This window comes from Prinia subflava, chromosome 26 (assembly GCF_021018805.1).
Source record: "Prinia subflava isolate CZ2003 ecotype Zambia chromosome 26, Cam_Psub_1.2, whole genome shotgun sequence".
Taxonomy (NCBI): Eukaryota; Metazoa; Chordata; class Aves; order Passeriformes; family Cisticolidae; genus Prinia; species Prinia subflava.
In genome coordinates, this window is record NC_086272.1 from 2,767,442 (window position 1) to 2,793,997 (window position 26,556).

The 26,556-nt window shown below is 55.0% G+C and overlaps 1 protein-coding gene and 1 non-coding gene across 2 annotated transcripts in view; one reads left to right on the forward strand and one right to left on the reverse strand.

Moving 5' to 3' along the window:
- Positions 1–3,054: 3,054 nt before the first annotated feature.
- Positions 3,055–26,556, forward strand: part of LOC134562207 (uncharacterized) — a 30,912-nt gene continuing 7,410 nt past the window's right edge. The window contains exons 1-6 of the mRNA XM_063419630.1: positions 3,055–3,394; positions 3,955–4,072; positions 4,305–4,365; positions 5,176–5,307; positions 20,978–21,172; positions 23,891–23,949. Coding sequence (XP_063275700.1) covers positions 3,055–3,394; positions 3,955–4,072; positions 4,305–4,365; positions 5,176–5,307; positions 20,978–21,172; positions 23,891–23,949 — 905 coding nt within the window. The remainder of the gene's footprint in view (positions 3,395–3,954; positions 4,073–4,304; positions 4,366–5,175; positions 5,308–20,977; positions 21,173–23,890; positions 23,950–26,556) is intronic.
- LOC134562241 (small nucleolar RNA SNORD45) lies at positions 8,061–8,144 on the reverse strand. The gene has a single exon (XR_010083112.1). It is a non-coding gene; the product is annotated as a small nucleolar RNA SNORD45 (small nucleolar RNA).

A 26,556-nucleotide genomic window follows, 5' to 3' on the forward strand; every position in this document is an offset into this window, starting at 1 on the left:
ATTGCCCATGGCAGTGGTGTCCCCCAATCCCCCTCCTTGACTTCCACTCCCAAAGCCCCTCCCAAACCCAGCAATTTGGCTCCTCTGCCCCCAATTTCCCCTGCCCCCACCCACTCCCCACTTCAGCCCCCATGGCCCCCCCACTGGAATTCCTGCCTCCCCACCCACATTCCCCAATTCCCATCCCTTCAACACCCCCAGCCCCATCCCTTGGGACCCCCAGCTCCCCCCAATTCACTGTCTTTGGGGTCCCCACACCCCACTCCTTCCCCTCTGCCCTGGAGGCCCCAAATTCCCCTCGCTCTCCTTGTCTCCATCCCCACCATGGTCCCTGCAGGAACAGGGATCAGGGGAAACTGTCTGGAGTGGGACTGGGGGGAGAAGGGATTTTCCCCCTCAGACCGGGGCCAGCCACGGGGCCTGGGGACACCTGTGATCCCCAGAGCCCCACAAGGGCCATTCCAGACTAATCCTTTGCTCTGCTTCCACAGGGAGGTGTAGTAGGAGGCTGGGGTGGATGCATTGAGGTAAGTCCTGGAATTGGGGCACCAGTGTGGGAACTGGAGCCATTTGGGTCCCCCTGTGCCTTGCTGGGACTGGGGACACCCCAGTGACCAGGGACATCTGCCCATGTCTCTGAAAAAACCGATTGGCTTCCCATAAGTTAAGAGGTCTGAGGTGGGTACCGGGAGTTCTGCTGGGCCCAGAGCTTCCCCTCTCATGGTCATGACCCTCCAGGGTACCCCAGTACATCCCAGTGCACCCCAGCATGCCCCAGTATCTCCCAACGTGCCCCAGTACCCTCCAGTGTGGCTCTAACCCTGCCTTTCTCCCTAGTCCCCTGTGGCTGAGCAGGTGAAGCTTCTGCGGGAGTGATGCCCGGCTGCCCCTCTGGATGCCCTGGTGAGAAATCTTCAGGGTTCTCCAGCCCCACCAAAGATCCTCGGGGGCCAGGGCACATCCCTGAGCCCTCTGGGCTGTGCAGACCTTGGCGATGGCAGAGGGACATGCAGGGGACTGTCCCTGATCCATGTGCTGGGCTGAGGTGGACAGAGCTGTCCCCAAGGCTTTCCTTGCACTGGGGGGCTCTGGGGACACCCAGTGTCCCTGTGGGAGCAGGGAGGGCTGTGGGAGCTTTTGGGATATCCCAGGCTGAGGGGCTCTGGGAGCCACATGGAGCTCAAGAGCCAAGTGCAGTGCCAGGTGTATGCAGGGCTCCAAATCCCTTCTCCTGCTGCAGGGCCCTGCAGAGACGGCTGGGGACAAGGGCCCTCTCATGTCCCAGTGGACAGCAGGGTCCGAATTTGGGTTCTGCCTTTCAGGCCTGGAATTGGTGGTGACACTCGTGTCCTGTCCCCCTGCAGCAGCATGAACAGATGATCATCCCTGGAGAAGCCCCTGATCCCCTGGGAGCCCTGGGAATGTCCCTGCAAGAATCAATAAATGGCTTCAGCAAAGCAGCTCTGGCTCTCCGTGTGGCCTTGTTCTCATGTCCCTGTGTGTGTTCCACGTTCCCTGTCCCTGTGTGTTCCTTGTCCCTCTCTCAGCCCTGCCAGGCTGCGCTTCCTCCCCCACCATGAGCAGAGCGACTCTGGGGGCTGCCAGGGCTCTCTGTCCCTTCCCCCCTGCCTGGTGCCCTGGGCAGGGCAGGTTGGGACAGCCTGGAATGTCCCCCCACAGCTGGCAGGGCCCAGGGGCACCCAGAGCAGCCTCTGGAGCGCGCAGGCTTTGGGGCACAGAGGGCAGCAGGTTGTGCCCAGGGCTCGGGGAGCCCCATGCCCAGGGAGCAGAGCTTGGGCTGGCGGCAGCAGTGGAGCACGGCCAGGAGCCTGGAGCCCTGGCTCCTCTGCTGCCGCTGGGAGCCACAGCGCTTCCCTGCCCAGGGATCAGTCAGAAGGGCAGCACCACCCATGGATCCAGCAGTGTCCTGGTGTTCCTTCTTCCCCTGGAGCTTCTCAGTGGTGGGGGGTCCTGAGGTCATTCTGAACTTTTCCCTGTTTATCCCTTTGAGCAAACCAAGGAATTAGTGCTCATGGGCTACCCAGCTCTCTCATGCCACTGCTTCAACAATTCCCTGGCCTTGGGTGCTGATCAGTCCCGGCTCAGGCTGTCTCTTCTCTTCAGCCGGAGCTTTCTGGGGTCGGTGGCCGTGAGTTGGTGGTTGCCATCTGCCCCTCTGCAGTGGCCTTTGACCCAGTCGGAGCTGATTCCATCTCGGGGGCTGGGTTGGATTTCCCTATCCAGCACCAGGGATCCATTCTGCTCCCCCAGCTTTGTTTACCTCCCCCAGGGTCTGGGATAAGCCCCGGACAATTGTCCCACCTTGATCTTATCTTTGGGTGCTCCATTCTGTGCTTGTCTCACGGCAAAGTCCTCCTGTGGTGACAGTGTTTGGGACGGGCAACTGCTGCTCCTCAATCCCAACCCCAGTGGAGCCTCCCCAGCCCCCAGAAGTCCTCCCTGGGTGTCCCCAAGGTGTCCCCTAAGTGTTCCAGCCCGGTGATGCCCTGGTGACCCCCCAGCCCCTCTTCATGCAGGTCCCAGAGCACAACGAGCTCTTTGAGGCTCTGCACTGTGACATCTTTGGGGCTCCAGTGCCGACGGTGCTGTCAGTGCTGGTGCCCATGGAGATGTGAAATGCCTTCAACAAGTAGTGGGGGTGGCCTTCATCGTCACCATCATCTTCATCACCACAACCACCCACACCATCAACCCCACCCCGCCATCATCATCGTCATCACCCACACCTCCATCATCATCACCCAATACCATCAACCTCCATCCTCGCCACCACAGCACCAACAGCACCATCATCACTCTCATCTTCTTCATCACCTTCATCTTCATCACCCACACCATTGACATCATCACCATGACACTACTGACACTATCATCACCATCATCATCATCATCATCATCTTTATCACCACGTACCTCATCTTCCTCACTCCTGCCATCGTCCACACTGTGCTGAACTCCATCACCAATATCCTCATCATCCAACACCGCTGACACCGTCACCATGGCACCAGCAACACCACCATCACCCTTAGCATGTTCATCACCCACACCATCATCTTCATCAGTGACACCTCTGTCTTCATCACCCACACCTTCACTTTCATCCTCAATACCATCATCGGCATCATCTTTGTCATCACCATCTTCATCACCCACACCATCATCTTCACCACCAACCCCAATCAACACCAACAAACACCATCACCATTACACACCACCATGGACACCGTTACCACCACACCACCCACACCTTCATCCTCATCACCCACACCTTCATCTTCATCACTACCAGCATCATCACCAGTCAACTCCAACACAACCAACACCGTCACTGTGACACTGATAGCATCATCATCATCATCATCATCTATAGGTTTGATATCTCCTTTTGTTCAATTGTTAGAGCCGGGATTAATTGCTCGAGGGACGCAGTTCATGTTTGGACTCAAATGTTTATTAATTCTTATCTTTAGTACAGTCTCACAAGTTGTGAGTTCTAGCTAACAAGTGAAAAGTGGCTCTGTCTCTAACTCTTTCCAAGGTCTTTTAAGCACAAATTCTCCAATTATGAAATGACACCTAGACTATTTTTACTTTTCACCCAATAACCAAACACCCGTAGTCCACAATGCGGATTTTCTTACCCAATTACAGTATACCACCCAAAACCATGAAGAAGATGAAAGAACAGCCTACGCCCTAAATCCTCCATCTTGCTCTCTATATATTACTATATACTTTAACTTTATAATCCAAGTTTTCAACCCTGTGACATCACACACTTCTATTCAAACTGCACACCCATAATCCCAGTGCTATCACTCCATTTTGGAAGCCTTTTCCATGGCCTCAGGTCAAATGTAGTGCTTGCCTGAGGGTCAGGGCCTGTTAGCACAGAAAGCCTAAAATTCTCAGTTTCCAGGCTTCCAACAGTCATCACCACCATCACTGAACACATCATCATCATCACCACCATCACCATGGCCACCATCTTCATCACCCAACTCCATCATAATCATCACACGACCATCAACACCATGCCCTTCATGATGTCCCCGTGTCCCTTTTATGCATCCCCCCATGTTCTCCTCCATGGCAACCCATCCCCCCCCCCACCTTCCATCACCTGTCCATGTCCCGCCATGTGCCCCACCCCCATGGTGACCCCCAGATGTTCCTGATGGACCCCTCAGGCTCTTGAAGAACAATCCCTGGCCCAAATGTCTCCCACCACCATGTCCCCCTGTGTCCTCGTGGTGTCCCTCATCCCCCTGTCCCCCCAGGGTGACCCCTTCATGGCTCAATGTCCCTCCCAGCCTGTTGGAGAACCAGATGCTGCCCTGGGTAAACATCTGCCTGATGGGCTCCATCCATCCTCTGTTCCCACCATGTGCCCCCCATGTCCCTCCCCATGATGACCTCCCAATCTCTCCCCCCATGGTGATCCCCCAATGTCCCCATGTCCCCCACAGCCTGTCAGAGAACCAGCTGCTGGCCTGGATGCCACCCTGGGTGAACATCTGCCTGATGGGAAGGACCCAAACCCCTGGATTGTGGGGTGCTAGGTGAGGATCCCCAAGATGGGATTGGCAGGAACCCCAGTTTGGCAGGAGATGGGTGCAGGGACCCTTGAACTGGTGGGTTCAGGGTCGTGGGTGTGACAACCCCAATTTTGGGGGTGTTGCATGGGGGAACATGAGGTTTGGAGGAAATGGGGGGGGTATTGGTGCAAGGGGGCTCCATTGTGAGGGGAGGGATGGTTTGGGGTACCCCGAATTTCAAGGGTGGTGAAGAACCAATATTTGAGGGGAGTACAAATTTTGGGACAGACTCCTGGATTGGGGCATTCTGGGTGTGGACTGATGTGGGAGGACCCCTGGACTGGAGAGACAGTGAGGTCCCAGTTTGGGGGATAACTCCTGAATTGTTGGGGATCATAAGAGGGGGAACCCCAACATTGGGGTCAGTGGGCACCCTTGAATTGGGGGAATCTGGGGAGAGGACCCCAATTTGTGGGGATCAGTGCTGGGTGTGATGTGAAACCCTAATTTTAAGTCAATGACTGGGGGCACCTCCCCATTTTCCCCACCCCATCTTGGGTCTGAGGGATTGGACATCGCTCTGGGGTTCCCCCGACCCCCCTCTCTTCCCCAGATGATTTTGGGGCTGCGCCAGGCCGGGGGCTTCACCCGCTGGTTGGGGGTCGAGTGCTCGAGTGCAGATGAGGCTCTGGCAGCTGCAGGGGCAGGGGCTGACATCGTCCTGCTGGACAACCTGGCCCCCCAGGTGAGCCCCAAAATCCGAGGGGGGCCAACAATGGTGGGGCCCCAACTGTGGGCTGGACCCCAAAAACGAAGGCTGAATTGTGAAAACGGGAGATAGACCTGGAGAATGGAGGGAAAAGCTCCAGAAAGTGGGGGGTCACCACATAGATCCAGGATCTGCCCAGCCGCCCAGGTGTGACCCCAAAATCAAGGGTGTGGCAAGAATGGGGCTCTCAGGTGTGAGACTGCACCACTAAACTGGAGGGAATCTGCTGTAAATGTGGAGCAGCCTCAAAGGTAAGGCACAGAACCCAATCTTTGGGGGGTCGAAGTGTTGGAAAACCCCAATTTTGGGGGTATTTTTGGTGGGGGGACAGCAATTTTGGGCAATGGTGTGTGGGAAATGCCTGGATTGGAGCGATTGGGTGGGGGAACTGAAGCTTTGAGGAGTTTGGGTTGAAAGGATTCTGATTTGGGGCATTTATGGAGGATTTGCACCCTGGATTAGAGGGTGCAAGGTGGAAAGAACCCAATTTTGATGGTCAGTGGGTTGGAGAACTGAAATTTGGAGCTATTCCTGGTGCTCAGGCCTTTTTGTAGGTCCTTTGGTGGCGAGGAGTCTCCACTGGGCAGATTTTGGGAGGTTTCTGGTTTAGGGGACTCCCAATTTTGCAGAGACAACTGTTACCAGGCAGCACCAATGCCTAAGAGGACAAAACACCCCAAAGACCCCAAAGCTCCACCTGGGCTCCTTCCAACCCCCTCCCCACCTAAGGGAGAGCCCAAAACCCACCCTGGGGTCCCTCTGCACCCCTTTTCTCTCTGTACCCCCAAATAAACCCCTCCTCTACACATTCCCCCAGTTTGATTGGGGTGTCATCCCCAAAATCCACCAGCCAGTGCAAAACCAGCCACTTCAGAACCAACTAAACGGGGGGTCATGGCCACTGACCCACTGACCCCCGACTCCAAACCAGCGTCAGTCCTGCTGCTCAGCACTGGGATCGGCCTTTTGCAGACACCCCCAGCTCCTCCCTGAGAAACTGCAATGAAAAATAGGAAATGCCTCGGGTTGGGGTGGAAAGTGGCAGCCAGGGAATGAACCCTCAGGTGCAACAAGAGTTCAAGGGTGCCAGCCCTGGTCTGAGGATCCCAAAGTCCAGTCTGAGAGGCCCAAACCCCAGCTGGGGGGGCCAAGATCTGAGCTGGAGCATCTCAAACCCTGGGAAGGCATCAGAGTGTCCAGGACAGGCCAGGGCATATTTTGGGTTTGCCAGCCCATCCCGGGGAAAGGCAGAGCTGAAACTGCAGGGCCACGGGCTGAATGCAAAAGGAGCCAATGTCCCCAATGGCAAGGGCCAGGGAGGAGGCGTGGCAGGAGCTGGGGCTGCAGGAGAAGGAGTCACGCGGCTCATGGGGCAGGAGGAGGAGATGCCAAGGGTGCCCAAGGGCACTGGAGCAGCTGCACTGCAATTCCCAGCTGCAGCAGGCAGGCAGCACAGCTGGGGCTCCTCATCCCTTCCAAATCCCAATCCTGGCCCAAGAGGGGGACAAGGGGAGCCCAAAGGGCAGCGCTGGCCCTGACCCCCCTTCCCAATGGCTCTTGCACAGCGCTGATCCCATGGCATGGCCATTGGCAGATCCCACGGAGCAGGATCCAGGAAAGAGCAGCTCCACCTGCTTCCCTCAGCCCCTGCACCTGATGCTCTGGTGCCAGGGCCCAGCTTCCCCATGGAATGGCCAAGCTGTTTCCCCCCTGGAAGGCTCCTGCTGCTCTCCTGCACCATCAGTCCTTTGCCAAGAGCCCTCCCAGCTTTCTGGCACAGCCACACAAGCTCCTGCTCCCCATTTCTCACTGGGGGCTCCTTTCCCAAGCCCCCTCTACTTTCCTGCTGTCTCCAGCACAAGCCAGGGCATCCCAGAGCTCCTGAGGGTGGAGGTGGATCCCAGAGCACCACAAGGTGCAGGTGGAGCGCACATGAAGCACAAACTCCTTAAATTAAGTGGGGCTGACTGCAAGGGAAAGCTTCCCAGTGGTGCAGGGTGGATCCAAGGGGTGCCAGGATCAGAGGGATTTGAGCCACGGCACAGCTTGTCCCTGGAGCAAGAGCAATGCCCAGTTCTGCCCTGGGGACTCATCTGGCAGCTCCCCAGCAGTGGGTGACACCCTGTGCTGTGCATTCCCAGCTCCCCAGGAAGCTGCAGACAAGGTTTATGGGGAAGCCACTTCTGTTGGGTCATGGGGTGCAGGAGGGATGCCCCGGCTTTCCAAATGCCGGAGAGGAGCCTGGCAGCAGCTGGATCCAAGGGCAGCCCCAGGCAGGATCAGGCGCTGTGTCTGGATCCCAGCTCTGGGCTGCTGGAATGTCCTGGGTTGAGGCGCAGACCTGCGAGAAGCACAAAACATTGCAGGCTCAGGGCCAGGCTGAGCAGAGGTGCAGTTCCCTCCTGCACACTCACTGCCACCTGCAGCTGCAGCAGCCCCGCTGCACACGGGGAACCTGCCCAGCTCTGCAGCACACGGGGCTCAGGGACAGCCCCGAGCCACATTCCCACATGCACCTGGCCACCAACTCCCAAAGCAGGCAACTGGGGCCACCTGAGAGCCCCTCGTGGCCACAAACCCCACGCCTCAGCCACAGCTGCACCTGCCCCGCCTGGCAATGGGGCACAGCCCAACCGGGGCCCCCTCTCCTCCAGCCGCCTCAAACTCGGGCACGGGGACTCGATCCCAGCCTGGGAAAAGCTCCACTGCCGCAGGGATCGGCGGCTTGCCGGGCCTCAGAGTAATTCTAGAGCTAAAGCGGTGAGAGACATCAGCTGGGCTCAGATAATACATGCCAGCGCTCATCCCGGGCCCGGCAAGCGCCTCCTCCTCCTCCTCGTGCCCGGCCCCGTCCGGCGCGGCGCTCCCAGCCCCGAGCCGCTGTTCCCAGCGCGGTTCGCTCCCTCCGGCTGCAGCTGGGCCCCGGGGCGCAGCCCTTGGCACGGCGCTGGAGCCAGCGGGACAAAACCCCCCCGGGGCCGCCCCGGCACGGCCCTTCCCGCGGCCCCGGCTCGGCGGCACCGCCATCGGCCTGAGCGGCCTCCCTGGGCCGCCCGGCCCGGCCCGACCGCTCCGCCCTGGGCCGCGCCGTTCCGGCCTGGCCGCGCTCGGGGCAGCGCCTGCGGCACCGCGCCCTTGGAGCGGCCCCTGCCACAGCCCCGGCACCGCCACCCTCGGGGGCTCTGTGCCCGGGGGTTCCGTGCCCGGGGGGTTCCGTGCCCGGGGGGCTCCGTGCCCGGGGGGCTCCGTGCCCGCGGCTCCCGCCGCTCCCCGCCCGGGGCCCCTGCCGGCAACGAGACGCCCCGCGACCCTCCCGGGATCCCGTCCCGTCCCCGGGATCCCGTCCCGTCCCCGGGATCCCGTCCCGTCCCCGGGATCCCGTCCCGTCCCCGGGATCCCTCCCGTCCCCGGGATCCCCTCCCGTCCCCGGGATCCTCTCCCGACCCCGGGATCCCCACCTGGCCCCGGGATCCTCTCCCGTCCCCGGGATCCCCACCTGGCCCCGGGATCCCCACCTGGCCCCGGGATCCCCACCTGGCCCCGGGCCCGTCCCGCACCACGCGGCCGCTCCCGCCGCCGGTTCCGCTCCCAGGGCCATCCTCCCGCAGGAGGAGCTGCCGCCGGGATCCGCCCGCCTCCGCCTCCCTCCTCCCCAGCCCGTCCCATCGCTCCTCCCTCGCCCTCCATCCCTGCAGGGTGGCTCCTTCCACAGCCCCGCCATCGGCACCTGCGGGGGCCGTGCCCGCTGGGGCCGTACCCGAGCGCTCCGGGAAATGTTTCCTTCTCAGCTTTTTCTCAGCCCTGCAGCTCTCCAGGCATGGGGGATCCCCTTGGGGCAGCACCAAGGCTTTTCCACCTGCCTCCCTCACCTCGCCCTGGTCTCCCTGCTGTCCCCAAACCATCGGGAAAAGCTTTCCAACCCTCTCTTTGCGATATTAAAGGCAGGCCTTGCTTTGTTTTGGCGCTGGGATCACACAGCCCCAGCTATTTCACACACCAGCTCCTCTCTGTGTCACTAATACAAATCCATCCCTTTTCCCAAACTCACACGGATTTGCTGAACGTTCCCACAACTTCATGTACATATTTAATGACTTCTGAGAACTCATTTACATCAGAGGAAGGGATCTCCCAAGGGTCTCTGGGGGTTGTTTGGGGAACATCCCATTCGTCAAATGATCCTGTTATGGTCATGAGCCTCCTAAACCCAGTTTGTCCCCTTTGAAGGCGTCCCAGCTCCGGGATGTGGCCAAGACACACCTTTGCCCCAGCATTGCTCAGAGCCCAGGCTGTATTTTCATGGCTCAGACACCACTTGCACAAGGAGATGGCTGAAGGCAGGAGTGAGCACTGGCTGGGAAAGTTCAGGGAATTCACAGCTCTAAACACTGTTTGTCAGATGTTCCAGATGTTCCCAGCGTTTGTTGGAGATTGCCCCAGCTCTGTGCTGGTTTTCTCCCTGGAGCCCCAGCGCCGGTGGCCAACATGCCTGGATGTGGGTCAGCTCCGTGCCTGGCGGTGCCTCCAGCACTGAGCGCCCTCAGGGGCAGCCTGAGGAGCTGGGAATGCCAGGCCAGGTGGGAGAGGCTGATGCTGCCCGGTGTGTGCACAGGAATGAGGCCGTGTCTCCTTGCAGGGCATTTGCAGGGCAAGGCCCAGCTCAGCCCACACTGCCATGCCCAAACCCAGCCCATTTCCTGCACGCTTTTCCACAGGATCAGTTCATTCCCGTTCCCATTGCCCCATCCTTCTCCTTTCCTCCCAGCACATACGTAGCCTCCCTCACACACCGTCATTACCACAGACCTGTAACAAGGAATTCTGGCTGAAGGCATGGGAAATAAGGATTCACTTTAGTCTTTCTTGAGATCTGGCTGTTGGAAGGCTCCAAACCTACAGTGTTTCCTGTGGATCTTGGGAACTGGGGCCCTGGAGCCTAAGTGCCACAGCCAGCTGGGCCCTTCCACAGGAGGAAAAGTCAGGGGTTTTTTTAAGTTCCCTGAGGCTGATCCAGTTGCCATCAACCAAGCCCCAGGAATAATCAAAGCGAGTGGATCAGTGCCATTAAAAACATGGAAACAGCCCAAATCTGACCATCAGGTTTGCTCATCCAGGTTTGCTGGGGAAGGGTTTTGTCTCCTTTGCTGCTGAAAGCCAAAGGGAGATTTGGAAGGAGCGCTAAGATCCCTGTGGGGTTTAGGGATGTTTGGGATGATCAGTCAGTGGGATGAGCTCAGGGCATGGATGGGGTCCCAGAGCCTGTGCTGGGTCAGGCACAAGAACAGGAGTTGGATGGAAAAGGGGTTTTCCCATGTTCTTCTGATGGAGAAATGCAGCACAATCCCTTTCCCTGGAATAGCAGGCCTGGAGCTGGTGCATCCCTCAGGCCTTGTACCTGCCCAGGTGCTCACGGGCAATGATCACTCACTGGATCTGTGCTGTGCCCTGGTAGATCTGCAGGGAAAACCAGAGACAGGTGAGCCAGCAGCTGGGAAAGGTGTTTGACCAGAGTCTGCACACCTGTGACCCCTCCCTGAGCCAAGCCAGGGGGCAGGAAGAGGCAAAACTTGGAAAAATTAGTGTGACAATGACCCATAAGAGGCAATAAGCACATCCAGGTGTGTGTTCAGTGCAGGAGGGATCCAGGGATCCCCCAGGCAGAGCCCAGGTTGCCTCCAGGACAGCAGAATTTGGGGATTTTAGTATTTCAGCTCCCAATCCTGCCTGAAGTTGCTTTGGCAAATCACTCCCATACCTGCAAATCCACTTTCTCTGAAGTCACAAAATCAGGATAATGTTCCCTGTGGTCAATATGGTGCGTGAATTCGTGTTCTTATTACAGAATCACAGAATAATGAGGTTGGAAGAGACCTCTAAGATCATCAAGTCCAACCTATGCCTTAACACCTCAACTAGACTATAGCACTAAGTGCCATGTCCAGTCTTTTTTTAAACACATCCAGAGATGGTGACTCCACCACCTCCCTGGGAAGAAAATTCCAGTGCTTTATTATTCTTTCAGTGAAAAATTTTTTCCTAATATCTAACCTGTACCTTCCCTGACGTAGCTTGAGACTGTGTCCCCTTGTTCTGTCAGTTGCTGCCCGGTGGAATGGATATTATGGATTATAGTATGTTAAATCATAAACACAAACTGTAAATATGTCATGTGAAATGTAACCTTAGTTCCAGCCAGCCACGGAATTGACAAATTCCGAGGCAGGCAACACCCAGAAACCACCTTTTAGGAGGAGACAATGAAATGTTGGGAACCTGGGGCACCGTCATTGGCATCAGAAAGGAGGAACATTAAAATAAGCAATCAGTTCTTCCTCCAGAGGCAGCAGAGTCATCAGAGCTCCACCATCTCGCTGATCACTGGAGGAGAACATCTGTCCATTCAAAATTTCGGCTCCCATTCACCCACGGGAGGACCCAAATTGACACTTCTCCCTCCCATAGGAGACCCCATTCAGCAGACCAGTGACTCCGATAAATTCGAATAACTATTCCAGGGAAACAAAGAACTGTGCGGAAATCTTATGCCAGGGGCAAAATAAAGTGTATAAAACCTGGACCCCAGACGGGGCCAATTGGTGAACACTGGGGGACTGCAGTGCGACAGAGGCTGCTTTCCGTTCACCCTTTGACGATCCCGGGTTATCGTCACCGTAACTCCGCTTGTTGGTTTTACTGAAATTCTGTAATTTGACTTTTTTAATAAATCAAATTATATTCCAATTGGCACAGTTAATTGGCATTTATATGATACGATCGGATATGATGATATATGTTATATTATATTAGATTGTGTTATGTTATATATTATATTACATTATGTTATATATCATATCATATATCATCATATCATATCTTATATCAACAAGGGAATAAAAAGAGGTATAATTTGCACCATATTTAGAGCATATGATAATAATCACATGCTAATACATAAATGCAGAACCCAATGTTATTTTTATAAAATAATGTCATTTTTAACAGGTGGAAGTGGGGAGCGCTGGGTGCTGTGGCTCTGCCCAGCAGCTGTGGAGCCCGAGCCAGAGGAATTTTCTGTTTCTTTTCCTCTCTGACACCTCTTTCTTAATTCTCTGCCTCACATGTTGTCTTGGTTTGAAAGACAGATATCTGCTAGGAAAGGGCAGGACCTCCCTAGAGATGGAGAATTCAAATCCCCTCCCTCCAAATTATTCCAATTAAAAAAAAAAAATTAAAGGAGCTTTCAGACAGAAGTATGAGGGTAGGAATAACAGTTCTTTACTAGTATATATGACAAAACGACAAACAAACAACAACTATAGCATCAATAATAAACAGAACCAAGAACCTTGAGGGCTTTCTTTTACAAAAGCCCAGAGCAGTTTGATCTCGATGCCCCTGCAGGACTCCGAGAGGCCGAGCTGGAAGGAAGGAAAGTCCCGGGCTGGTGGATGAGATGAGGAGCTCTGCGCTGGCAGCTGGAACAGCAGGGGTGTCCCGGCAGGGCTGGGCAGTGCAGGGCTACGGAGTAGCAGTGGAACCTCCAAGCTCCGAAGAAGCAGCAGCGGTGGGGGAAGCTGGAGAAAACGAGCTCAGGATTCCCGGGTACACAGCAGATGACGATAGATTTCCCAGGACGAGGCAGAGGCAGAGGGCAGCCTGACCGTCCTCCTCGGCGCTGAGAGCAAGAGTGCCTCCCCCTCCCCCAGCTCTGTCTTTTTACCTTTCCCAAAGCTCATCCTCTCTCCCCTCTGAGGGACACTCCCAGGGACTCATAAACAATAGGTGTAGCCTTGTGCTGCCATATCTCTCAAGTACTCCTTTTGTTCTGAGTAAGTAGTCATCAAGGCTTCTTGGAAACTTATGGGAAAAAATTCTGTGAGAAGAAAAAAAAAAAACAAATCTAATCCCCAACACATGTCTTGTTCAGTGTAAGAAACGAAGCACACTCCGCTGAAAATTTTTAAGAGTTAATAAAGGATAATAAGAGATAAAACACAAAGCAAAAGACACAGGGGCCTGGCAAAGCCAGTACACACCCACTGCTTCAGTCTGCAGTCTTTTATACCGTTGCAGAGGTATCACAATCTTAATTCAGATTTTCTGCAACCTTGCACACTTCAAAAGTTGAACACGTCGCAGGTCTAGGGTGGCCTTCAGATGCCACTTTAAGGGGTTTTGCTATTTTTCCTTTTATGCTCTTCTGCTCTCCGTTTCTGCTATCTTGGACATATACATTGCAATAATAATCATATCTAAAAATTCATCTTTTCCAAGCCCAATTACATCTTGTGAAAGCCTCTCTTCCCCTTTTACACTGCTCAAAGCGTTTACAAATTTTATCCTACGTTAAAGCGGTTAAAAACTTACCATAACTATTTACAAGCAATTACAATTTTATAATTACAGTAAATAAATTATAGTGAAATCCAACTACTACAAGATTGTTTAGAACCTTCAATAAAATAAATCTTAAATAAATCCATACGTGCTGGTGCTGTGGTCTCATTTGCACCTCACTGGGGTAGAGGCGTCTCTCCCTCCTGGCACTGCAGCCCACGGCCAGGGGCCCTTCCCACTGCAATGGTTCTGGGATTCTGTCAGGGACTCACTTTCCTTTTCTTCTTCCCTCTGCTTGGAGCTGGCAATGGGCTGGAAAATGTCCAGCAAACCAACCTTTGCTGTCTGCTTTGTCAGCCTACACAGCTTCAGGACCTTGTCACCTGCCCCTTGGGCACAGCTCCCCTGGGCAGCAGGGCAGAACCGGCACCCTGGGAGCCTTGGGAATTCCCCTCTGGGATCCACGGCACACGCTGGGATGATCTGGAATTTCAGTTTCATGACACAGAACCCCACGGCCCTCCCAAGAGCCCTGAGTTCACTCAGACCCACCATGCCCCACATTCCCTGGAAGTTCACCCCATGTCCCCACCCATGTCCGTGTGCCCTGATGTCCCCACCCATGCCCGTATCCCCACCATGCCCCCAATCTTGGCTGTCCGTGTCCCCACCCGTGTCCATGTCACCCTCATGTCTCCATCCATGTCCATGTCACCATCCATGGCCACGTCTCCTTGAGCTCTTTTTGTATCCAGGTGCCCACAGGAGGCCAGGAAGATGTGGAGACCACCAGCCAGCTGTCTTCCCACCATGGATCACCAGGACCATGGATCTCCAAGGCTCTGCCCAATGGGGCTCACTGGGGATCATCCAATGGGCTCCTCCAACGGGGGATGGAGTTGGAGCAGTGCACAAAGCTCTTCCCGCACGCGGGGCACTTGTAGGGCTTCCCTTCCTGGTGTCTCCATTGCTCTTGGGTCACAGCACAGCTCTGGGACAAGCTCTTCCCACACTCAGGACACTGTTAGGGCCTCTCTCCGCTGTGCATCTGCCGGTGGACAAGCAGCTTGGAGTGCTGGATGAAGCTCTTCCCACATTCTGAGCACGTGTAGGGGCATTCCCCAGTGTGCACTGTCTGCTGCATGATCAGGCCAGAGCTGTCACGGAAGCTCTTCCTGCACTGCCCACACACACAGGGTCATATCCCACTGCACAGCATCTGGTGGCCTTTGAGGTGGGAGCTCTTCATGAAGCCTTTCCCACATTCTCCACATTTCTAGTGCCGTTCAACAGTGTGGATCCTCCTGTGCTTGGATAAAGTGGAGTTGTCATTGAAGCTCTTCCCACATTCCCCACACTCATAGGGCCGTTCCCCGGTGTGGATCCTCTGGTGGACGATCACGCTGGAGCTCGTAGTGAAGCTCTTGCCACACTCCCCACACTCATAGGGCCGTTCCCCAGTGTGGATCCTCTGGTGGACAATCAATTTGCAGCTCCTAGTGAAGCTCTTCCCACATTCCCCACACTCATAGGGCCGTTCCCCAGTGTGGACTCTCAGGTGGATCATCAGGCCAGAGGTGTCTCTGAAGCGCTTCCCACATTTCCCACACTCACAGCGCCGTTCCCCAGTGTGGATCTTCTGGTGCCGGACCAGGCTGGACTTTGCACAGAAACTCTTCCCACATTCCGAGCACTGGTGCAGCTTCTTGCCGTTGTGAAGCTGTTCATGCACCACCAGCTCAGAGCTCTGGCCACATCTCTGGCTGCCTTCCTGGCACAGGGTGGGTCCTTCCTCCTTGGAGCACCCTGGCATGGGTTTGGAGCCCCTCCTCGGGCAGGATCTCCGCGGCTTTTCCTCCCCGTTGAATTCCTGTGCCATGGGGCCGCTCAAAACAGCCTCTTCCACGAGGTTCTGCTGAGGGGATTTGTCCTCCCTGGCCTCCTTGTCTGGGGGAGGAAGGACAAGGACAGGATGGGATTTGCCTCCGTGCCAGAGGGAAGGGCAAGGAGATCCCCCCAGTGCATCCCCGGCAGGACGGCGTCGGCAGCGGGGTTGTCCTGCAGCCGGGGCCAGGCTGGGCTGGGAGATGGAGCAGGAGAGAGGAGGAAAGGGGCACTGACTTCCTCCTCACCTGCCTGGGGTTCCCGGGACAACTTCCTCCTCCTCACAGCCTTCTCTTCCTCCATCCAGCCAAAGTCTGGCACTGGGAATTCCTGGTTTGTGGGAAAGACATTCTGTGAATGCATTGGCTTTGAAGGTCCTGCTGTCCAAATCATCTCCAGAAGTCACCGCATGTCTGGTGTCCATAAAATCCTCCAAAAAATCAAGGAGTCCAAAAACACTGTCCCCGGGCTTCCCTGTTTCCAGTGTCCTTCCTTTGGGGTTATGGGGGTCCCTCTTCTCAGAGCTGCTGGGGGGCCCGTGGGTCCTGGGCATCCCCCCTCTCCCGCCTCCTGCTTCGGCTCGCTCAGGGGGTTTTGGGGCTGCCGGGGCTCATCCTGCCCCGATTCTGACTCGGCTCCCTGCTGTCCCAGGGTCCCCTTCCTCAGCATTCCCCCACTCCAGCCACTCAGCGCTTCTTCCCCGACTCCCCGAGAACACTTTCACGCTCGGGGGGCCCGGACCCCCCTCATCTCCAGCCTCCACCACCCCTCCACAAACACTCCACTCTGCAATCTGCGAGTTCCAAATCCCACATTCCTTCCCCTCCCACACCCCACACCCCCCCAAAAATAAAAAGCCAAAACCCCCCAACCGTACCGGGGATCCCGGGATAGATTTGGGGCGAGCTTCCCCTCCCCGTCACCTGCGGGCTGCCGGGCAATGCGATGCGGTCGCGCCCAGCGGAGCTGCGGCCTCAGCGGGCTCGCCGTGGAACACCGACCCTCTCCCGCTGCCCCTCCTCTCGGTGCTCGTCGTGTTGCTGCTCCTCCCCTTCGTCTCTCCCTCCTCTTCCTCCCGCCCCTCCTCCGCCCCCAGCCCGGGCCCCCCTTTCCCGCCCGCTCTGCCCCGCGGCCGCCGCAGCGCCGCTGTTGGGTAGGGGGGAGCCCCCGGGAGCCCCCGGGGATGGGCGGGGGGCTCGGGGCTCCCCCCAGGACAGACCCGGCCGTGCCGTCCCCCTGCCCCCCGAGCCCAAACTCCGCTCCCGGGGGTGCCTGGCTGCCAGGGGTGGCACAGGGGGGTGGGAGTGGGGAGCGCTGGGCGCTGCGGGGGCAGCTGCAAGCCAGAGGTGTTTCCCATTGCTTTTTCTCTCTGACACCGCTTTCCTATTTCTCTACCACACACTTCTGGTTCAATGAGAGAAACGAAGCATACTCCTCTTAAACTGTTAAGCGTTTTAATAACTGATAATAATGATGCACACTGTCCCCAAGCCCCCTACCCATCCCTGGCGGGGTCTCCCCACCCAAACGCCGGTGCTGCAGCGGCCGCGGTCCGGGGAAATGGGGAGAAGGGGGGTCGTGCTGGTGGTGGAGGAGGAGGAGGAGGAAGAGGAGGGAGAAAGGAGGAGGAGGAGGAGCCGGAACAGGAAAAGAACGACGGAGTTCGACGAGCGGCCCGCAGAGCCCACCGCACCTCCGGCCCCCGCAGCATTGCCGGTGACCAGGGAGAGGGAGCTCACCCCAAATCTGTCCGGGGGTCCCCGAGAGGTTTGGGGTTTTTTTTTGGAATGGAGTTGGGAGCTAAGAGATTCCAGAATCGCGCGGGAATTATCTTTGCATGTCCCTGGGAGGTTTTTTGGAGGAGGAGATGGGGATATTTTCAGATCTTGCAGGAGTGCAAAGCTGAGCCGTAGCTGCCCCTGGGTAGATTTTGGGGTCCCACGAAGCGATCGCGCGGTGCCGGCGGGGCGGGACGTTGGTTTTGGGGATCCCGGGAGAGGCGGGGATGAAGGGCGGGAGGCCCGGAGTGGGGAGCGGGGCGATGGCAGAGCTGGGGCAGCTCCGGCAGCCTGGAGGGATGGTGGAGGCTGGAGATGAGGGGGGTCTGGGCTCCCCGAGCGTGAAAGTGTTGTCGGGGAATCGGGGAAGAAGCGCTGAGTGGCTGGAGTGGGGGAATGCTGAGGAAGGGGACCCTGGGACAGCTGGGAGCCGAGTCAGAATCAGGGCAGGATGAGCCCTGGCAGCCCCAAAACCCCCTGAGCGAGCCATAGCAGGAGGCGGGAGAGGGGGGATCCCCAGGATCCCACGGGCCCCCCAGCAGCTCTGAGAAGAGGGACCCCCATAACCCCAGAGTAAGGACACTGGAAAGACGGAAGCACTGGGAGAGTGTTTTTGGACTCCTTCTTGATTTTTTGGAGCATTTTATGGACACCAGACAGACGGTAACTTCTGGAGATGGACAGCAGGACCTTCAAAGCCAATGCACTCACAGAATGTCTTTCCCACACCAGGAATTCCCAGTGCCAGACTTTGGCTGGGTAGAGGAGGAGAAGGCTGTGAGGAAGAGGAGGATTCCTGCGGATCCCCAGGCAGGTGAGGAGGAAGTCAGTGCCCCTTTGCCCCTCTCTCCTGCTCCATCTCCCAGCCCAGCCTGGCTCCGGCTGCAGGACAACCCCGCTGCCGACGCCGTCCTGCCGGGGATGCACTGGGGGGATCTCTTTGCCCTTCCCTCTGGCATGGAGGCAAATTCCATCCTGTCCTTGTCCTTCCTCCCCCAGACAAGGAGGCCAGGGAGGACAAATCCCCTCAGCAGAACCTCGTGGAAGAGGCTGTTTTGAGCGGCTCCATGGCACAGGAATGCAACGGGGAGGAAAAGCCACGGAGATCCCGCCCGAGGAGGGGCTCCAAACCCATGCCAGGGTGCTCCGAGGAGGAAGGACCCACCCTGTGTCAGGAAGGCAGCCAGAGATGTGGCCAGAGCTCTGAGCTGGTGGTGCATGAACAGCTTCACAATGGCAAGAAGCTGCACCAGTGCTCGGAATGTTGGAAGAGTTTCTACACAAACTCTGGCCTGCTCCGGCACCAGAAGATCCACACTGGGGAACTGCGCTACGAGTGTGGGAAATGTGGGAAGCGCTTCAGAGACACCTCTGACCTGATGATCCATATGAGAGTCCACACTGGGGAACGGCCCTATGAGTGTGGGGAGTGTGGGAAGAGCTTCACCCGGAGCTCTAAATTGATTGTCCACCAGAGGATCCACACTGGGGAACGGCCCTATGAGTGTGGGGAATGTGGGAAGAGCTTCACTGAGAACTCCACTTTATACAAGCACAGGAGGATCCACACTGTTGAACGGCACTAGAAATGTGGAGAATGTGGGAAAGGCTTCATGAAGAGCTCCCACCTCAAACACCACCAGATGCTGTGCACTGGAATCTGACCCTGTGTGTGTGGGGAGAGCGGGAACAGCTTCTGTGACAACTCTGGCCTGATCATGCAGCAGACAGTGCACACTGGGGAATGCCTCTACACGTGCTCAGAATGTGGGAAGAGCTTCATCCAGCACTCCAAGCTGTTTGTCCACCGGCAGATGCACAGTGGAGAGAGGTCCTAACAATGTCCTGAGTGTGGGAAGAGCTTGTCCCAGAGCTGTGCTGTGACCCAAGAGCAATGGAGGCAGCAGGAAGGGAAGCCCTACAAGTGCCCCTCGTGCGGGAAGAGCTTTGTGCGCTGCTCCAACTCCATCCCCCGTTGGAGGAGCCCATTGGATGATCCCCAGTGAGCCGGGTTGGGCAGAGCCTTGGAGATCCACGGTCCTTGTGATCCATGTTGGGAAGTGTTGGGGGTTAGATTTGTTTCTTTTTCACTTATAGAGTATTTTCCATAAGTTGCTAGGAGAATAACCGTGAAAGTGGCATGCAAACAGCGACACGGAGGCAAGAGGTCAGCAGAGAAAAGCTGCTCCCCAAAAAGAGGGCGAGCCTGTTTATTTCTTTCATTTTTATGCATTTGTGGGTCTGGTTGTGGATTGGCTTCTGGGGTTACTACCCCGTCACCCCACTGGCCAGACCAGCTGTCAATCAACATTATTTTGAGGCTAGAAATATGTAAACAAAGGATGGTGAAAAAAAGCAAGAAAGGCCGTTTAAGTTGCAAAATGTGAAGAAGTGAAAAATGACCCTTAATATTGTACAGAAACTAAAGAACTGGCTCCATCTTATGAACAAGTAGAAGGCTTTAAAAAAACTCAGAAAAACCAGAACAACAACTAACGACTGAGTGCTTGACTAAAAGAAAGAAGTGTCCAAAGGAGATGGCAGCAGTGGGCTACACCTGTTGTTTTTGGGTCTCTGGGAGTTTCCCTCAGAGGGGGGAGATAAGTGGAGTTTTGGGGGAGGTAAAGGACAGAGCTGGGGGCAGCTGCTCGCTCTTGCTCTCGGCATGGGAGAGAGGCCGGTCGGGCTGGTGCTCGCTGCGGGAAGAGCTCACGGTCATCACTGCGTCTTGCCCTGGGAAATTGCCATCATCTGCTCATGTGCTCGTGTGCCCAGGGATTCTGAGCTCGCTTCCCCCTGCCCTGCTGGGCCCGCCGTCTCGCCATCACAGCCTATTCGGGGCTGCTTTGAGGCTTTCTGCTACTCTGTAGCCCTGCCGTGCCCTGCCGTGCCGGGACATCCCTGCCACTCCAGCTACCAGCGCAGAACTTCTGAGCTCATCCACCAGCCCGGGACTTTCCACCCTTCCAGCCTGGTCTCTTGGAGTCCTGCAGGGCCACCGGGATCAAACTGCCCCGGGCTTTGTGAAAGAAAGGCCTCGAGGTTCCTGGTTCTGTTTATTATTAATGCTGTAGTTGTTGTTTATTTGCTTTGTCATACCTACAGTTGGCCGGGGAATCAGCCAGAGTCAAGACAGCACTCAATATGAGTTAAAAATCTTGCTCGTTTATTCAGCTATTTGGCTTACATTTATACTGTGCTAAGCATATCATGCACCTAACTCTGAACATCATTGGTTAAACCATAGTGTTCACACGTCCTTGCAGTAGACATAATTGGTTCAGAAGCTCTGTCCACAAGACTAAATGCTGCAAATCTTCCCTAACTTATGGTCAATGCATCCTGTCTAGCATCCTGTTACAGCTATTGTTCCAAGCTTTACTTCCTCCTTATCCCATCTAAGGAATGGTTCAAGGACGTTTCATCCTCTACTCATCCCTTAAGCTAAGAGCAGGATTGTGCACATGTCCCTGCTTTTCCAGCCATGCATCCACAACATACCAGTGAAGAACTGTTCTTCCTGGCCCCATCCTTCTGCCTGAAAGCCCCCCTTCATTTTCTACATCATCATCGTTTGGAGGGAGAGGATTTGAATTCTCTACCCCTAGGGAGGTCCTGCCCCTCCCTAGCAGATTCCTGTCTGTCAGACCAAGACAGGAAGAGAGCTGGCTGGTGGTCTGCACATCTTCCTGGCCACCTGTGGGCACCTGGATGCAACAGGACCCCAAGGGGACGTGGCCATGGATGGTGACATGGACATGGATGGAGACATGGGGGTGACATGGACACGAGTGGGGACATGGAGAGCCAAGACTGGGGGCATGGTGGGGATACGGGCATGGGTGGGGACATCAGGGCACACGGACATGGGTGGGGACATGGGCTGAACTTCCAGGGAATGTGGGGGATGATGGGTTTAAGTGAACTCAGGGCTCTTGGGAGGGCCGTGGGGTGCTGTGTCATGGACACTGAAATTCCAGATCATCCCAGCGTGTGCCGTGGATCCCAGAGGGGAATTCCCAAGGCTCCCAGCGTGCCGGTTCTGCCCTGCTGCCCAGGGGAGCTGTGCCCAAGGGGCAGGTGACAAGGTCCTGAAGCTGTGTAGGCTGACAAAGCAGACAGCAAAGGTTGGTTTGCTGGACATTTTCCAGCCCATTGCCAGCTCAGAGCAGAGGGAAGAAGAAAAGGAAAGTGAGTCCCTGACAGAATCCCAGAACCATTGCAGTGGGAAGGGCCCTTGGCTGTGGGCTGCAGGGCCAGGAAGGAGAGACGCCTCTACCCCAGTGAGGTGCACATGAGACCATAGCACCAGAACCTATGGATTTTATTTAAGATTTATTTTATTGAAGGTTCTAAACAATTGTGTAGTAGTTGACTTTCACTAGAATTTATTTTCTTTAATTATAAAATTGTAATTGCTTGTAAATAGTTATGGTAAGTTTTTAACCGCTTTGACGTAGGATAAAATTTGTAAACGCTTTGAGCAGTGTAAAAGGGGAAGAGAGGCTTTCACAAGATGTAAGTGCGCTTGCAAAAGATGTATTTTAATATATGATTATTATTGCAATGTATATTTCCAAGATAGCATAAACGGAGAGCAGAAGAGCATAAAAGGAGAAATAGCAAAACTCCTTAAAGTGGCATCAGAGGACCACCCTAGACCTGCGACGTGTTCAACTCTTGAAGTGTGCAAGGTTGCAGAAAATCTGAATTAAGATTGTGGTACATCTGCAACGGTATAAAAGACTGCAGACTGAAGCAGTGGGTGTGTAGTGGCTTTGCCAGGCCCCTGTGTCTTTTGCTTTCTGTTTTATCTCTTATTATGCTTTATTAAATCTCTTAAAAATTTTCAGCGGAGTGTGCTTCGTTTCTTACACTGAACAAGACATGTGAGGTAGAGAATTAAGAAAGAGGTGTCAGAGAGGAAAAGAAACAGGAAATTCCTCTGGCTCGGGCTCCACAGCTGCCGGGCAGAGCCACAGCACCCAGCACTCCCCACTTCCACCTGTTATAAATGACATTATTTTATAAAAATAACACTGGGTTCTGCATTTATGTATTAGCATGTGATTATTATCATAGTTTCTAAATATGGTGCAAATTATACCTATTTTTATTCCCTTGTTTATATAAGATATGATATGATAATGATATATGATATATAACATAATGTAATATATAACATAAGACAATGTAATGTAATATAACATATATCATATCATCATATCCTATCGTATCATATAAATGCCAATTAACTGTGCCAATTGGAATATAATTTGATTTATTAAAAAAAGTCAAATTACAGAATTTCAGTAAAACCAACAAGCGGAGTTACGGTGACGATGACCCGGGATCGTCAAAGGGTGAACGGAAAGCAGCCTCTGTCGCACTGCAGTCCCCCAGTGTTCATGAATTGGCCCCGTCTGGGGTCCCGGTTTTATACACTTTATTTTGCCCCTGGCATAAGATTTCCGCACAGTTCTTTGTTTCCCTGGAATAGTTATTCGAATTTATCGGAGTCACTGGTCTGCTGAATGGGGTCTCCTATGGGAGGGAGAAGTGTCAATTTGGGTCCTCCCGTGAGTGAATGGGAGCCGAAATTTTGAATGGACAGATGTTCTCCTCCAGTGATCAGCGAGATGGTGGAACTCTGATGACTCTGCTGCCTTTGGGAGGAAGAACTGATTGCTTATTTTAATGTTCCTCCTTTCTGATGCCAATGGCGGTGCCCCAGGTTCCCAACATTTCATTGTCTCCTCCTAAAAGGTGGTTTCTGGGTGTTGCCTGCCTCGGAATTTGTCAATTCCGTGGCTGGCTGGAACTAAGGTTACATTTCATGTGACATATTTACAGTTTGTGTTTATGATTTAACATACTATAATCCATAATATCCATTCCACCAGGCAGCAACTGACAGAACAAGGGGACACAGTCTCAAGCTATGTCAGGGAAGGTACAGGTTAGAAATTAGGAAAAAATTCTTCACTGAAAGAATAATAAAGCACTGGAATTGTCTTCCCAGGGAGGTGGTGGTGTCACCATCTCTGGATGTGTTTAAAAAAAGACTGGACATGGCACTTAGTGCTATAGTCTAGTTGAGGTGTTAAGGCATAGGTTGGACTTGATGATCTTAGAGGTCTCTTCCAACCTCATTATTCTGTGATTCTGTGATTCTGTGATAAGAACATGAATTAACGCACCATATTGACCACAGGGAATATTATCCTGATTTTGTGACTTCAGAGAAAGTGGATTTGCAGGTATGGAGTGATTTGCCAAAGCAACTTCAGGCAGGACTGGGAGCTGAAATAGTAAAATCCCCAAATTCTGCTGTCCTGGAGTCACCCTGGGCTCTGCCTGGGGGATCCCTGGATCCCTCCTGCACTGAACACACACCTGGATGTGCTTATTGCCTCTTATGGGTCATTGTCACACTAATTTTTCCAAGTTTTGCCTCTTCCTGCCCCCTGGCTTGGTGCAGGGAGGGGTCACAGGTGTGCAGACCCTGGTCAAACACCTTTCCCAGCTGCTGGCTCACCTGTCTCTGGTTTTCCCTGCAGATCTACCAGGGCACAGCACAGATCCAGCGAGTGATCATTGCCCGTGAGCACCTGGGCAGGTACAAGGCCTGAGGGATGCCCCAGCTCCAGGCCTGCTATTCCAGGGAAAGGGATTGTGCTGCATTTCTCCATCAGAAGAACATGGGAAAACCCCTTTTCCATCCAACTCCTGTTCTTGTGCCTGACCCAGCATAGGCTCTGGGACCCCATCCATGCCCTGAGCTCATCCCACTGACTGATCATCCCAAACATCCCTAAACCCCACAGGGATCTTAGCGCTCCTTCCAAATCTCCCTTTGGCTTTCAGCAGCAAAGGAGACAAAACCCTTCCCCAGCAAACCTGGATGAGCAAACCTGATGGTCGGATTTGGGCTGTTTCCACGTTTTTAATGGCACTGATCCACTCGCTTTGATTATTCCTGGGGCTTAGGTGATGGCAACTGAATCAGCCTCAGGGAATTGAAAAACCCCTGACTTTTCCTCCTGTGGAAGGGCCCAGCTGGCTGTGGCACTTAGGCTCCAGGGCCCCAGTTCCCAAGATCCACAGGAAACACTGTAGGTTTGGAGCCTTTCAACAGCCAGATCTCAAGAAAGACTAAAGTGAATCCTTATTTCCCATGCCTCGAGCCAGAATTCCTTGTTACGGGTCCGTGGTAATGACGGTGTGTGAGGGAGGCTACGTATGTGCTGGGAGGAAAGGAGAGGGATGGGGCAATGGGAACGGGAATGAACTGATCCTGTGGAAAAGCGTGCAGGAAATGGGCTGGGTTTGGGCATGGCAGTGTGGGCTGAGCTGGGCCTTGCCCTGATAGGGGCCAGGGCTGAGATTTGTGCAGCGCAGAGGATTTCCCTGGGAAAAGGCTGTCCTGGAGTCCCTGCCAGGGCCCAATAAATGCTGTCGGTGTTGATGGGCTGATCCCACACTCCTCACACGCTCTGCTGGGATCCACTGCCTTGTGCTGGTCCCAGCATGGGACGGGCTTGTGGGTGGGACTGGGGTGGGCTGGGAATGGACAGGGGAGGATGGAATGGGGGTGGAAGGGGATGGGGACTGTGCAGAGAAGCCACACTACCAAAAGCCAATGTCCACCAAGGAAACAGGAGTCTTACAACTTGATTCTGTGAAAAATGTAGTATGTTAATTCATACTCTTACAGTTAATGAAATTTATTGAAAACTATAAAACTGTATATATATGTGTGTTGTATGAAAGTATAAGTTTCAGGACACCCTGTAACATCTTGTTAAACCAAATTATGAAAAGGCAGGCACCACCCCAGAAATTTACATTCAGAAATAGACAAATGGTTTACAGGAAAAACAGCAGCCTCCTCAATCACCTGGAGGAGACCCATCAAGATAAGGCGGCAGGGCCATCAACACCCCATCCGACACCCTCACCGAGCATCAAGCATCATCATCCATATCTCGACCATTCATCAGCCAGGAGGATCTATAGAAACTGGACATTTACATATGAACTGAGAGAAAGAACTCTTTTCAGCCTAGTCGGAGACACTGAATAGCTAGCTGGGACACAAAGGGAAATATGGGGAAATATTGCCAAGGGCAGAATAAAATGTATAAAAACTAAGCCCGGAACCGGGCAAATTTGTGAACCTAGGGGGAGACAGCAGACGGCCAGATTCTGTGTCTCAAGGTTCACCCTTGTCATTTTCCTGGGAAAAAGACTGTCGAGTATCTCCGCTGTTGGTGGGTTTACCAAAATTCTGTAATTTGATCTCTGTTAATAAACCGAATTATTATTTTAATTGGAATATTGGATTGGCATTTATAACACTCCCAACCTGTCCAGGCTTCTGGAACAACCCCAGCTCTCGCACTGCCCGTTTCTGCTCCCCCCATTCCCGGGTTTGCCTCCCAGCGCTGCTGGTACCCGGCGATCCCCACGTGTCTCTGGGCTGACAATGCAGCCCCTGAGCCGGGCAGAGCAAGCCCCACCACGGGGGGACCCTGCATGCCCCGCTCCCTGGGCAGGCGCGCCCAGCCCCGGGCACAGAGCTCCGCCAGCCCCCGCCGCCCCCTCCCCAGGGCCCCGGGGACCCCCGCAGCCGGGGCCGGGTCTGAGCGAGGCGGCCCCCGAGCCCGGCTGCGTGGCCAGGGGGGCACGGGGAGCCCGGAGCCTCTGTGCCAACGCTTCCCCCGCTCTCCCTCAACCTTTGCCCGGCCCAGCCCGGCCCCCCGAGCCCCAGCTGGCCCCGCACGGCCACGGCCGGGCCGCTCCGCTCCCCTGCGAGCCCGGCCACACGGACCCACCTGCGCCGGGGCCCACGGGCCACCGAGAGCTCCCCGGGCCGCCCGGGCCTGGGCCCCGAGCACAGAGCTCTGCCCGGGGGGCTCCCGGCCCAAGGCGGCGGCTCCGGGCCCGGGCGGCCGCTCCCGGCTCCCACAGCCCGCCCGGGGCCGCCCCGCCCGTGCCGGGGCTGCGCCAGCGCTCCCCGCACCCAAGGGGGTTCAAACTGCCGGGAGCATCTCACAAAAAAACATTGCCCGTATCCCCTCCCAAAACAATAAAATCCCAACCAGCCATCAACCCCCACAAAAATAATCCACAAACAAACCCACAAACTAACCCCTTCCACCCTGCCCTCCTGCGCCTTCGCAGGGACCCCGACCCCGCGGGAATGCCCCCGGGCTGGGACAAA